Source organism: Mytilus californianus, unplaced genomic scaffold (genome assembly GCF_021869535.1).
Source record: "Mytilus californianus isolate M0D057914Y unplaced genomic scaffold, xbMytCali1.0.p SCAF_1, whole genome shotgun sequence".
In the NCBI taxonomy this organism is placed as follows: domain Eukaryota; kingdom Metazoa; phylum Mollusca; class Bivalvia; order Mytilida; family Mytilidae; genus Mytilus; species Mytilus californianus.
Genome location: NW_026262581.1, coordinates 24817322 through 24831701, shown reverse-complemented (window position 1 = coordinate 24831701; position 14380 = coordinate 24817322). Strand labels below are relative to the sequence as shown.

Genomic DNA, 14380 nt, shown 5'->3' with positions numbered 1-14380 from the left:
TTCCCAAATAATACCTTTGTGATGTGTAATACAATTTTCACAAAGTTACCTTTGTGATGTGTAATATAATTTTCACAAAGCTACCTTTGTGATGTGTAATATAATTTTCCCAATGTTACCTTTGTGATGTGTAATATAATTTTCCCAATGTTACCTTTGGGATATACAATATAATTTTCCCAATGTTACCTTTGAGATATATAATATAATTTTCCCAATGTTACCTTTGGGATGTGTAATATAATTTTCCCAATGCTACCTTTGGGATCTGTAATATAATTTTCCCAATGTTACCTTTGGGATACCGGTATGTAATATAAATTTCACAATGTTACCTTTGTGATGTGTAATATAATTTTCACAATGTTACCTTTGTGATGTACATGTGTAATATAATTCTCACAATGTTACCTTTGGGATATGTAATATAATTTTCCCAATGTTACCTTTGGGGTATGTAATATAATCTTCACAAAGTTACCGTTGGGATGTGAAATATTTGGCCCCATCCCCTCAGTCATGGTCTATTGACTTTTGAAATTTTTTCATAGTTTACATGATTAGGTCAGTTTAAGGGAAAACATTGATGCTAAGTCTATGATATTTGGTATGCAATTTTATAAGTATTGGCATATCTTATTTCCATGGAGATTATTTGGTCCCCACCCCTCAGTCATGTTCTATTGACTTTGAATTTTTTTCATAGTTTACATGTCAAAGTTTGTGATTAGGTCAGTTTAAGGGAAAACATTGATGCTAAGTCTATGATATTTGGTATGCAATTTTATAAGTATTGGCATATCTTATTTCCATGGAGATTATTTGGTCCCCGCCCCTCATTCATGGTCTATTGACTTTGAAATTTTTTCATAGTTTACATGTTAAAGTTTGTGATTAGGTCAGTTTAAGGGGAACCGCTTATGATAAGTCTATGATATTTGGTATGCAGTTGTATAAGTACATGTATTGGCACATCTCATTTCCATGGAGATTAAGAGAAGTTGGCCAGGAACTTGGCCCTTTCCCCTAAGTCATGGTCTAATAACTTTGAAATTTTTGACAAGTTTAACATGTTAACATAGTAAAGTTTTTGATTAGGTCAGGTTAAGGGGAACTACTTGGAGAAATGCAATTGTATTAGCATTGGCATATCTAATTTTCAGGGAAATTATTAGTCCCTGAATCTTAAGTCATGGTTCAATGGCTTTGAATATTTTGCATATTTTACATGTTAAAGTATTGCTGTTTGAAATTCAACATTTGAATTTTACTATCAAATTACAAAGAGGCGAGACACATCTCTGTTTCAACAGTTTATTCTTTAATAACATTTTGTACTTCTGCTGAATGAAATGGCTGAACTTTACCTGGTACCCCACAAGTAAGTGCAGTAGCTTAACTTTACATGGTACCATACATGTCAGTTAGATAGATAGATGAAGCTTACCTGGTACCCTACAAGCTGACAGTGCAAGAAAGGACAGTAAGGTGAAAATTGTTCCTAAATATTCTGTCATTGCTTCTAAATCACATATCCACATCTGTTCTCAATATGTCAACACAATATTTCCTATTAAATAAAAAAAAAACATTTGCAGATGTCATGTCATTAAATAATGTGTAATACGAAACATGGCTGTATTTTTACATATTTATATTTAGACTTGTTTATGTTTATATATATATATATATATAAACAAGTCTAAATTGAAGACAACGTTCAAACCTATGATTGCGTTGGAAAAAACCGCAATTTTTATACGTGTGCATGCAAAACAAATTTCTTGTTAGAGGGGTCTAAATACAGCACAAACAACATTTTCCAAAAGACCAAAAAAGTGATAAAGTATATTTTAACAAAACGCATTTGACTAACAGGTCAAACAACAAATGTTCTTAAACCCTGCTGACTGCCATTGGCAATGTAATAAATGGATCTAAATTATAAATTTAATACTAAACAGAAAACAATAAACTTGCGGAAAAGATGGTATACCGCAAACAAAAGGTGCAAAGGTTTTTGTACACCATATCCGGATTTCGACAATTAATGTCTCTTCAGTGATGTTAGGAATCGAAACGGTATTTGGAAGGCCATATAATTTACCTTAATTTAGGATAGACTCTTGAATTTTTAAAGAGTCAAATTAGGATGAACGGATCATATACACCCGAAGGCAAATATAATACAAGCCCAAACGAAAAAATATAAACAAGTCTAAATTGAAAACAACGTTCAAACCTATGATTGCGTTGGATAAATACCGCATTTTTTATACATGTGCATGCAAAACAAATTTCTTGGTAGAGCAGTCTAAATACAGCACAAACAACATTTTCCAAAAGACCAAAAGAGTGAAAAAGTATATTTTAACAAAACGCATTTGACTAGCATTATACATGTTATATATATATATATATATATACTAAAAAGTATAGCCTTATGGGAATCTGAGGTTCTAGTAGTCCATTCTTTATGTGCCTGTAACAAGTCAGGAGCCTGTAATTCAGTGGTTGTCAATGGTTCATGTCTGTGATGTATTTGTTTTTCGTAAATTGTATTGTTATTAATTTGGCCGTTAGTTTTCTCCTTTGAACACGTTCAATTGTTTCACAGGCCTTTTAAAGCTGACTATAAGGTATGTTTTTTTTATCATTGTTGAAGGCAGTATCCTGACCTATAATTGCTTACATCTTTTTTATTTGAACTCTGGTGGATAGTTGTTTCATTGGCAATCATACGGTATTACCACATCTTCATATTTTTATATTGATACAGATATACATTATAAACATCTGCTGACATTCACGGTTATATCTTCATAATGAAATTATAATAACACGTAATATTTGTATACATGAAGATGTAAATAATTTTAACATTTACTTGTATAAGTAAGTTTGTTAGATTTAAATTTTCTTTTCAACATGTTCAATGATTGAATAATCTCCCCTTATGCTCTTCCTGAACTTTACTTATGCAAATAATGTTTCTACATTACCTGAATCTGTCAAGTTTTTTTTAAGTAAAATGATTAGTGGGTGATTGATTTTATTGTTAAAAAAAAACATTTTAATACATAATTTTGGCCAGTGCCTAAATATAGCATATTTAATTTTTTTATCTTTTTTTAATTTAATGAAAAATATAAATAAATATCATGAATATACTGTTTAAAATAACATGAATAAGAATAAGAAATTCTTTTTTTTGGTTCAAATTTTTTTATCTTGATTGTTTCTTTTGATTTCAATTATCATGGAGAAAATTAATTAAAAATATTTTGCCTAAATTCAGAATATTAAACTTTTTCCTTGCTTATACCATGTATACCTGGTACCTAATATGTCAGGTCCCAGCTTAAACTCCTTTACAAAGTGAGTCATTTAAATTCATATGCCTATATTAAGTTTATTGAACATGCTATATATATATATATTTCTACTTTTGTTTTAATTTAATTTTTTTTGTTTGTAAATTTATAAAAAAAATGTAGAGTCTAATTCTATTTCACAATTCAACTCTGAGTATTCAATGTATGTACGTGTACATGAACAAGAATATCTAAATTGTAGTCCCATGTTAAACAAAAGTCACGATTTGGACATCATGAACAGGATAACCACCACAGACAAGCATAAATCATAAAATAATTGACAAAGAAAAATTTGGAAGAAAGTAGAAGACAATTATACCCCTGTTGACTTAAAACAACCACTTGAAATACAAAATGTATATATGTAATTAATCAACTAATTAACAGATCAAGAACTTGATATATACATGCAACCATGCATGTAATTATACATGTATGCCCCTCTTATCAACAGACTAATAAGTGCTTATTCCTTTAAGGTAGCTGGGGTGTCTAAATGTTCAACGAGAGATTTTTCTTAAACTTCTGGGTCAATATACTTTCAAATTTCAATATAAAAACGGTAGGTCACAGACCCGTTTTTTCGTTAAAATACATTGAAATTAAAGAAATCAGTTATTTTATATGGGTTATATAGGGGATACTTAATTTTCTTGGAAAAGTTTAAAAAACATAAATTGTCCTATCAAATTCAATATCATTATCATGATTATCTGCCCTTGATTTTAAAGGGATTTTTTTCTAAAAATTTTAAATACACTTTATGGCACTTAAGGATATACTTAGGTGAAATTTTAAAATTCTAGAATTTAAAATTGATACTTTAGTCAGAAGAGCATTAGTTAAGGAACAAAATAAGCTAAAAATATTGATAGGTTATGGAGCTCCTTTTCCAGATATTTAATTTTTTTAAAATGACGGGAAAAGTCCGACATCAGACTTTTACCTTATATTTGCATTGGAATTATTTGGGTTTCAAATCAAAAAAGAGAAATCTAGAATCTGCTAAAATTTTGGTTAATGAGCTATTGAAGTCTTATATCATGTATATGAAAAGAAAAATGGGTGTTATCATGGTTATGGGGCAAAATATTTTACCCTGTATCGTAGGAAAAAAACCAAGGAGTCTGAACATCTGACAAAAATTCTTAAACCTGACCTAAGTACATCCTTAATTATTTAGTAGTTTAATCTTTGAATTTCAAGTTTTAGATGTTTCTGTTGTACATTGAACATGTTGAATGATACTTGGTATAATGTTTTTAAATAGAAAAAAGTATTTTCGTAAGATGACCAAAATGGATGTTCAGAAAAAGACACTTGATCTACCTTAATAGGCATTGTCATAAATAAAAACCTGAGAATATATAAAATGATGTTTAAAAGTTCAATTCTGCAGATTTTTTGACAACTACAAGTAAAATTTACAAGATGTGTCTGGGCAAAGTACAGTCTTATGGAATCTGTCAGATAAGTTATTTCAGTAGGAAATGCTGGGGAAAATGTTACATGCTTGCCAATTTCGAGAACTACATACATGATGTATGTCTGTTATCAATGAAAAAAAATTGATGACTAAGGGAGATAACTCTACATATCTGCCTTCAAAAATTATTAGTTACCTGGACCAGCAATAAATTAAATTAACGTCTTATCCCTTTCTGAGTTTAGGAGCCCAGCATTTTTTTATTTTATTATACAAACAAAATAACTACTCTGATTCAAATCCCTAAATGAATACTCCTTACTGACTGATCAATGCCAATGGCAATGGCTCTTTTTTAATTCTTTTTTTTTTTATTCTGTTCTTCATCAATCTCATTGACCCAAGTAAGCTTCTATGAAAAAAATTAAATGAAATCTAGGAAAATTATTGTTATTTTTTATTTAATCCTATGGAACAATAATGAGTAGTACATTGTCTTATAAACACTGATCAAATATATTTTTTAATTGTTCCCAAGTAATAAAGAAAATAGTTTTCCCTGAAGCAGCTACTCGGTACAGATATATTTTTCTTTTCAAGCACTACATATTTGGATGAAGTAAATTAGAATTCAATTAATAAGCCCTTTCTTTGGGCTTTATATATACTTACAAAATAAAATATACATGTGAAAAAATTCAATCTCATTATAATATTTTTGTGGTTTTTGTTTATACTTTCAGATTCCGAAAGGAGATGATATGATCAGTATCAATGAGACGCTTAAAAGAACAGAATTTGATAAAGTGTTAATTTAAAAATCAAAAAGACAACTTTTTTTACTTTTTATCGAAGTAGTAAAATCACTTTATTAGTAATTCTATAACATCATCTTTTATTTCTTGTCTTTCGTAATTGCTCAGCCATTTTTATCGGGGTTTGATTTAGGTTTTTTCTTAACACGAATAATTCAGTCGTTATATTCCAGTGCTCTAAGATGGAGTCCGATGGATAACATCCCAAAATTGCATGCACCCATTTACTAAAAATAGCAGCAGCTGGAATCTTACAAGTTTTTTTACAACTTCCGAAGCAAGGTTGTCGGCTATGGAAAGAGAAAGGGGGCAAAATAAAAAAAACAACAACAAAGGGACAACACATATAGGTAGAGGTCAACACATACATTGCTTACAGCAAAAGGCTGAGTGTGTAGGTAAAGGTAATATCTTTGGTTAACTTGCTTGCTATCTGAACCGTGAAGTCATTATTAGGTTAGGTATACTACCCTCCTTTAAGAGTAGACTAGTCCGACAGATAACCAATATATCTGTCTGTAGGAGTAGACTACTCCGAAAGGAGGGTAGTATACATTTTAATTGTACCTAACCTAATAATGACTTCACGGTTCAGCTAACAAGCAAGCTAACCAACGATATTACCTTTACCTACACACTCAAGGCATTTTGCTGTCACAATAGACATATGTTTATATACAATGTCAAACTCTATTATATCGGCTTAGTAGAGGGTTTGGATGGGGTTTACAGAATAGAGAATAATTGACAAAATATGCAGAATAAAGGGCAAACATAATAAAGAATAGAGAAAAAAGGCAAAAAAGGAAAGAATAGAGAATAATGAGGTACTAAAATATAAAGGTTAGAGACAAACGGGTAAAATGTATAAAGAATACTAGAGAAAAGGCATAAAAACTAAAGAATACAGAAATTTAAGAACAAATGATACACTACTATATACTGATATCAAGTGCAATCCTTGGTAAAGCTAGTCTAGTCAGTTAAAAAACTCACCAAAGATACCACACTTAAAAAGTAATGAATAGATTTAACAAAAACTATGAAAGATCTGCCATCAGTACTAGATTCCTCCAATTAACCAAAAAAACAACAAAAAACAAACATAAAAAAGAAGTAGCAGCGGTTTTAAGAAAAAGCAATAAAGTTGTTATTACAAACAAATTTTGATGTTGTAGAAACTAAGCGTTCCAAAGACAAAAGACCAGACTCAAGCTAGCGAACAATAAGGTGTATCAAGCTAGCGAACAATAAGCCATCGAACAATAAGAAATAAGCGCCAAACTGATCATCCTAAAAACCGAAGACTTGCATTAACATGAAACGTTCTTTGAAATCTGATGACAATCATTTCCAGTAGGAAGACGAAATGCAATACATTTTTACAAAGGCTATTTATTAACAAGTATTTATTTATTCAAGACAACATATAATTGTTCGTGACCACAGGACATCTCTTGTAGGATTTTCAAAATTCCTTTTAGATTCTCCTCTCCCTATTTTGATTACTTTTGAGTATAAACGTTTTGTCTTTATAATCATGATAATAATGAATAAATAATAGGAATAGACCATACTTAACTAGTGTAAAGATAAAATTAAATCCACATGCTTATATGCTTTTGAAAAAAAAACAATATACCGATTTTGGAACGTAAAGTACAGAATTTTGGTGTCAGAATTATAAGTTGAAGTAAAAGCTAAAAAATATCTACAGTTTTTGTTAGGAATGATTGAAAACTGGCAATTTATTTATTACATTTCAATAGGAAATGTGTTTTATGTGACAATGACACACACGTAACAAGTTATATGAAGGAATATAAAGATTTTAGCTAATTTAAAAAACAAAATTTTCAAATTAAAGCTTTTCAAGGAGGCATATTAAAAAAAAACTCGGGGAACAGACGGAAAAACCGAAATCCAATCACAACAATACGAACTATTTCATTTTAACATTGGAATTATAATCGGGGAAACGGTCCAAAGTTGGGGAATGCATATGGTGACCCTACCCCCCCTTTACTATATAGTTGACCTTTGTTTATGGTGTCCCATTTTAATCCATAACAAAAGTGCCTACGGCAAAACATTTGTCTACACTAGGTACAAAAGATAGGCAATTGCCTAAGGTTACCTGGACTAAAAGATCCAGGTTGGTAAAGTTACGGAATTTTTAAAACTGAGGTCCAAAGTTGGGATATGGTGGCCCAACCCCCTCCTACTTTAATCAAAAAAAAGTCCCTACGGCAAAGCTTTTGTCCGCACTAGGTACAAATAATAGGCAATTGCCTAAGGTTGCCTGGAAAAAAACCCAGGTGGGTAAAGTTACGGAATTTCTACAAATGAGGTCCAAAGTTGGGGTATGGTGACCCTTACCCCCTCCTACTTCAATTTATAAAGAGTCCCTATACGGCAAAGATTTTGTCCACACTGGGTACAAATGATAGGCAATAGCCTAAGGTTGCCTGGACCCAAAGACCCAGGTGGGTAAAGTTAAGGAACTTTTATAATTGAGGTCCAAAGTTGGGGTATGGTGACCCAACCCCGTCCCTTGATACATAATATAGTTCTCAAGCCTTTAACAAAAAGAAGTATGAAATCCGCATTTTCAAAAAGAAATCAATTTACTCAAATGCCTTTGTTTTAAAGGTAATCATATACGTTTACAAAAAAAATGTTATTTTAGGAACTATTTGACAGGATGCCGAAAGTACGGAAAGCAATTTCACACAACACATAATTTCTAGTTGAAAAGTATATAAAATAACAGGGAATGCTGTTTACACTTTAGATTATTCAACAAAATATAAACAGTCAACTGACGACAATAACTAATAAGTAGATCTTAATTAGCGGATCATTTTTGAGGAAAATCTTTTGTAAAAGTAAACGGATGATGACGGTGGACGACTACGGACTACAAACGACAGACGACAAATATTGTAAAAAGGTCACATTGACCCTATAGGCCAGCTGGTTAGATATAATAGTTAATGCATATCTATTTATACACAATATTTCAAGTAAAAACTAGAACATTCAATTACGCTGGACTAATAACCCCGCATCTTGGATTGACTGAGTGAGTATTCTAGTTACTGTAAAACATGTTGTTCAAGAAGCTGATAATAATAATTTGGTCTTTTTTCTAGTATGGTACTGTAGATTCATGTGATATATTTTTTTTCTTTGGTTTCATTGAAAAAGGTGAACTACGAAAATAGAGGAGTGGGGGCATTGATGACCGGTTTTGGCCCAACAAAAATAAAATGTTTGAAAACTTTTCCAAATTGGCACATAATGTTTGGCAATGCATAGAGTCAAGAAATATAAAGAAAAACATAAAATTATTCATCTGATGACCTGGGTAATCTGTTCTGGGCAAAAGTCAAAAGCTTTGACTCAGGAATCTGTTAAGGATTAACTAACATTGGGAGGAGAGGGGTCTCCATACCACAACTTTGGACCTCAGTTGTAGAAATTCCGTAACTTTACCCACCTGGGTATTTAATTCCAGGTAACCTTTATGAATTAAAGAAGGGATGGGGTTGGGTCACCATACCCCAACTTTGGACCTCAATCAGTATGAAAGTTCCGTAACTTCCCACCTGGGTCTTTGGGTCCAGGCAACCTTAGGCAATTGCCTATCATTTGTGATTATTGGAAAAATTTTAGATTATCTTTTTTTGAATTCAAAAAATATGTCGTTTAGATTAACCAAAATCTCTGTAGCAATTCGTTTCTCGTTCTATTTGTGTGTCACTCTTACACTAATCATTCTTCCTATCGAAATAAATTAACAGTGTAAAGAAATACTTTTGAAAAAATTGAAAAATGTACTAGTTCTTTGACAGAAGAAGAAAACTGCGTATAACAGTTATCAGCTTTTATTTCAACAGAAAATCTAACAAAAAATACTTGACGTTCCAAAATCATTCCCTTTTTTTTTCTTTTCTTTTCAAACGCATATATAAGCTAAAAGATTTAATTGTATCGTTACACTAGTTCATTATGAACTATTGTTATTAATTGTTTCATTAATATAAAGACAACAAACCCATCTCTAATCAGAGAACACTAAAAAGAGAAAGGATTAGCTAAAAGGAATTGTAGATGCCCAGCTTAAAAATACTTTGCATTAAATACATGAATAACTAACCAACTTTGTCTATGTTAAATTGAATTGCATTTCGTCTTCCTACTGGAAATGATTGTCATCAGATTTCAAAGGACGTTTCAAGTTATGGCAAGTCTTCGGTTTTTAGGCATGATCAGGTTGGCGCGTTTTCTTATTGTTCGCTGGCTTATTGTTCGCTAGCTTGATGCTTCTTATTATTCGCTGACTTATTGTTCGCCAGCTTGAGTCTGGTAGACAAAAGTGGTCCGTTTAATAATAACAGTTATAGTTGGAAGAAATAGATCTACACAAGTAGACAAATATTCAACTAGCAGAAGAGGTCCAGATATGGCCTACCTGTGTTGTAGACAAGTCGTGTCTTCTTTAACTGTCCATGGCGTTAAAACACTAAATCCCTGCCTAGGCCCGGGCTAGGGTGTGTTTTAATTGATTTTAGTCTCTTATGCATGATTTTTTATTATTAATTGTTTTTGGCTTTTAACTGGCTTTCAGTAACTGCGAGTACTCTCAAATCGTACTTTCGTGTTAATTTGACCTGTTGACACAATTTGTAATGCATTTCTGTTATTCAATGATTACTTATTTTGTGTTATATCTCGTCTTACTATCTTTAATATGTACCACCTTTGATAAGTATTTAGTATGACAATAAATTTTCACTTCTGTATTCGTACTGTGAACAACAAATTTGTTTTGTAAAAAAATGTTTAAACTCTTTTAGGTCATTTTTGTCGAGCCTTCGACTTTTGTCGAAAAAGCGAGACATAGCGATCGTACATTCCGTCGGCGTCGTCGTCGTCGTCGGCGGCGTCCACAAATATTCACTCTGTGGTTAAAGTTTTTGAAACTTTAATAACTTTCTTAAACTATCCTGGATTTCAACCAAACTTGGACAGAAGCTTGTTTATGATCATAAGATAGTATCCAGAAGTAAATTTTGTAAAAAAAAAAATTCTGTTTTTCCGTATTTTACTAATAAATGGACTTAGTTTTTCTGCCCTGAAACATTACATTCACTCTGTGGTTAAAGTTTTAAAAATTTTAATAACTTTCTTAAACTATCCTGGATTTGTACCAAACATGGACAGAAGTTTGTTTATGATCAAAAGCTAGTATCTAGAAGGAAATTTTTATTAAAATTTTGTACTTGTTTATCCATATTTCACTTATAAATGGACTTAGTTTTTCTTCCACTTAACATTACATACAGTCTGCAGTTAAATTTTTTAAAACATTTATTAGATTCATAAACTATCCTGGATTTTTACCAAACTTGGACAGAAGCTTCTTACAATAAAAAAATTGTATCAAGAGGAATATTTTTATTAAATTTTTAGTTGAGCCTGCGATTAACAGCAAAAGTAGGCGAGACACTGGGTTCCGCGGAACCCTTACGAATTTTTAGTAACAACAAACAAAAGAACTATGTCAATTGGACCTGCTTTGATACTATAACTGCCCTTGAATTTTTACTAGATAACATTTGTGTTCGCTATGGGTATTCCGTATATCGTCAGGTTATCGAAATTTCCATTGCGACTAACTGTGCACCACTTATTGCGGACCTGTTTCTGTATTGTTATGAGTTACAATTTATGACTAAACATGATCAGCAAAGACCCATCGAAACAACATCTGATTAAAAAATTTAATAACACTTTTAGATATTTAGATGATATATTGGCTCTCAATAATGACAACTTCAGTATGTACACTAAAGAGATTTATCCTGCCTAAATGACTTTAAATAAAGCTAATACTAACAATGAACACTGCCCTTTCCTGGATCTTGATATCTTTATCTTTAACGGTAAACTTAATACCAACATTTATGATAAAAGAGATGATTTTTAGATAGTGACGTTCCCTTGTCGCTATCTTATGGTGTTTATATATCTTAACTTGTTCGATTCGCTCATGTATGTAACAACGTATTTGATTTCAACGAAAGAAATCTCTGTATTACTGAAAAATTATTACACCAGGGTTTTCGATATCACAAACTAGTCAAAACATTTACTAAATTTTATCATCGGGACAAGGACATCATTCGTAAATATAAATCAACATGCAGACATCTTATACGTTCAGGTATTTCACATCCAATATTTTGTGGTAATATTCTTTACAAAGCACAAAAATGTCGGCATTCACCTCAAAAGCTAACCAAACCTTAAAGAGACTTATTCGGAAAGGATATAGTTACGATACTGTTGTCAAGTCATTAAGGATTGCATATTTTTGGTATTAATATTGATTCACTCATAGGGTCTTTGCATCGGAAATAAACACATTTATTCTAAAACCAGTTGTTGGCATGAAACGGGTTATGTTCTTCTCATATATTTTATGATGGTATGATATTATACTAAACCCCTAACGGGAGGGATTGTACTTGATTTTCATATGATGAAGACCTAATCTTTCAATCAGTTTAATTGAGGTTTGGAGCTGGCATGTCAGTAACTGCTAGTAGTCCTTTGTTCATTTATGTATTTTTTGCTTAGTTTCTTTTGTTACCTATTCTGACATCGGACTCGGACTTCTTTTAAACTGAGTTTTACTTTGCGTATTGCTATGTGTTTCTTTTTTCTACATTGACTAGAGGTAAAGGGGAGGGTTGAGATCTCACAAAACATGTTACGCCAAGGTTTCAGGTTAGGGTGAAGGTTTAAACCCGTTGCATTTTTATTCATCTGTTCTAAGTCAGGAGCCTGTTGTTCAGTGGATGTCATTGGTGTGGTTTATAAAGTGTTTCTCGTTTTTGTATAGATTAGACCGTCGGTTTTTCTGTTTGAATTGTTTTACACTAGTCATTTTATGGGGCCCTTTATAGCTTGCTGTTCGGTGTTGAATGCCGTACTTTGACCTATAATTGTTTACTTGTTTACACATTACGACTTGAATGGATAGTTGTCTCATTGGCACTCATACCACATTTTCTTTTTATATAGACGCCATCTAAATTATCCATCGACATGACCTCTGAAGCCTGTCGACGGTCATTTAACCCAATAATATAAACATAAATATGAATATGAATAAACAGACAAACATGTGCAATCGTATAACGAAGATCTTTCTATGTCTGTTTGATTTCATGTTATAGGTTAAAATATATGTAAATCACCGTTTTATATGTATAAAAATAATTTTGTAAGACCGGATCAGTCAACGAAATGGTTATTCCTACTGGCTCTATTGTTTCACTTTTAAACGTTGATATTCTTTTATTTTAAATGAATGAACATACTGACCACATGCTAAACACATGCGCTTACCTTTCTCCGCTAAAGGTCAAATTAAAGGTTGAATGAACATGGATTTTAATGAGTTGAAATTTAGCCTTTTATAGCCGGCTATATGGTATGGGGTTTTCTCGTTATGTGGTTTAAGTCCGTACACGGTGGCCTATAATTGCTCTGTACCGCTTGGTTTAACTCTTGTTGATAATTAGATATGGGAAGATGTGGTATTAGTGCCAATGAGACAACTCTACCAAGTAACAATTTATAAAAGTAATTACCATTATAGGTCAAGGTACGGCCTTCAACACGGAGCATTGGCTCACACCGAACAGCAAGCTATAAAGGGCCCCAAAAATTACTAGTGTAAAACCATTCAAACGGGAAAACCAATGGTCTAATCTATATAAAAACGAGAAACGAGAAACACGTATGAACTACGTAAACAGACGACAACTACTGTACATCAGATTCCTGACTTAGGACAGGTGCAAACATTTGCAGCGGGATTAAACGTTTTAATGGTACCAAACCTTCTCCCTTTTCTGAAACAATAGTATAACATCACAACATAGAAAGACACACTATAAAATATCAATTGGAAGGCTTAACTCAATCAAAAAACGTAAATTAACACACAATGAACGAATAAATTTGATCTATAATACCTGAATCCAAATACATAGTTAATAAAAATTATAAGGGATAAATAATTAAGGTCAAAAGTAAATAAACAGATTTAAATAAACATAAGCAACACGACGGGTGCCACATGTGGAGCAGGATCTGCTTACCCTTCCGGAGAACCTGAGATCACCCCCAGTTTATGGTGGGGTTCGTGTTGCCTAGTCTTTAGTTTTCTATGTTGTGTCATCTGTACTATTATTTGTCTGTTTGTCTTTTTATTTTTGGCCATGGCGTTGTCAGTTTGTTTTCGATCTATGAGTTTGACTGTCCCTCTGGTATCTTTTGTCCCTCTTTTAAAGTATGATACCACTGTGAAATGTTAAACAATATTTAGAAAATCAGCACTTTTGAAGAAACCTGCGTCATATCATACACAGGTAAATGAAAATAATTTTGTTGTTAAGTATACTTCTTCTTCTGTGTGTAAAAAAATCTTCTGTTTAGGAATACCAAGAAATTTCTTTAATATCAATAAAACTAATCTAACACTTGGTACATATTGGGTGAATATCAACAATAAAACTATACAATACGTGCTAGATAAAACTTCCTGTACAGGTGCAAGAACAGTATTTAAGGAGAAATGAAATAATTTTGATATTCATAGTACGAAGAAGTGAACATTTGTAGTAATAACAAATAATCAAAGCTGGTATATAGACAAGATCCATGTTAACATTAAATAACAA

General features: G+C 31.9%; 1 protein-coding gene and 1 long non-coding RNA gene across 4 annotated transcripts in view; both read right to left on the bottom strand.

The window, feature by feature from the left end:
- The window catches only part of LOC127717769 (uncharacterized), a 222782-nt gene extending 217227 nt beyond the window's left edge, over positions 1 to 5555 (bottom strand). For all 3 annotated transcript variants that reach the window (XM_052223581.1, XM_052223592.1, XM_052223570.1), the window contains exons 1-2: positions 5476 to 5555; positions 1448 to 1570 (exon numbers count right to left, since the gene is read on the bottom strand). In XM_052223581.1, the coding sequence (XP_052079541.1) occupies positions 1448 to 1541 (94 nt within the window). In that variant the 5' untranslated portion in view covers positions 1542 to 1570; positions 5476 to 5555. The remainder of the gene's footprint in view (positions 1 to 1447; positions 1571 to 5475) is intronic.
- On the bottom strand, positions 34 to 451 carry LOC127717813 (uncharacterized). The gene is made up of 3 exons (XR_007989427.1): positions 412 to 451; positions 336 to 370; positions 34 to 49 (listed from the first exon to the last, which is right to left on the bottom strand). It is a non-coding gene; the product is annotated as an uncharacterized LOC127717813 (long non-coding RNA).
- Positions 5556 to 14380: the final 8825 nt, after the last annotated feature.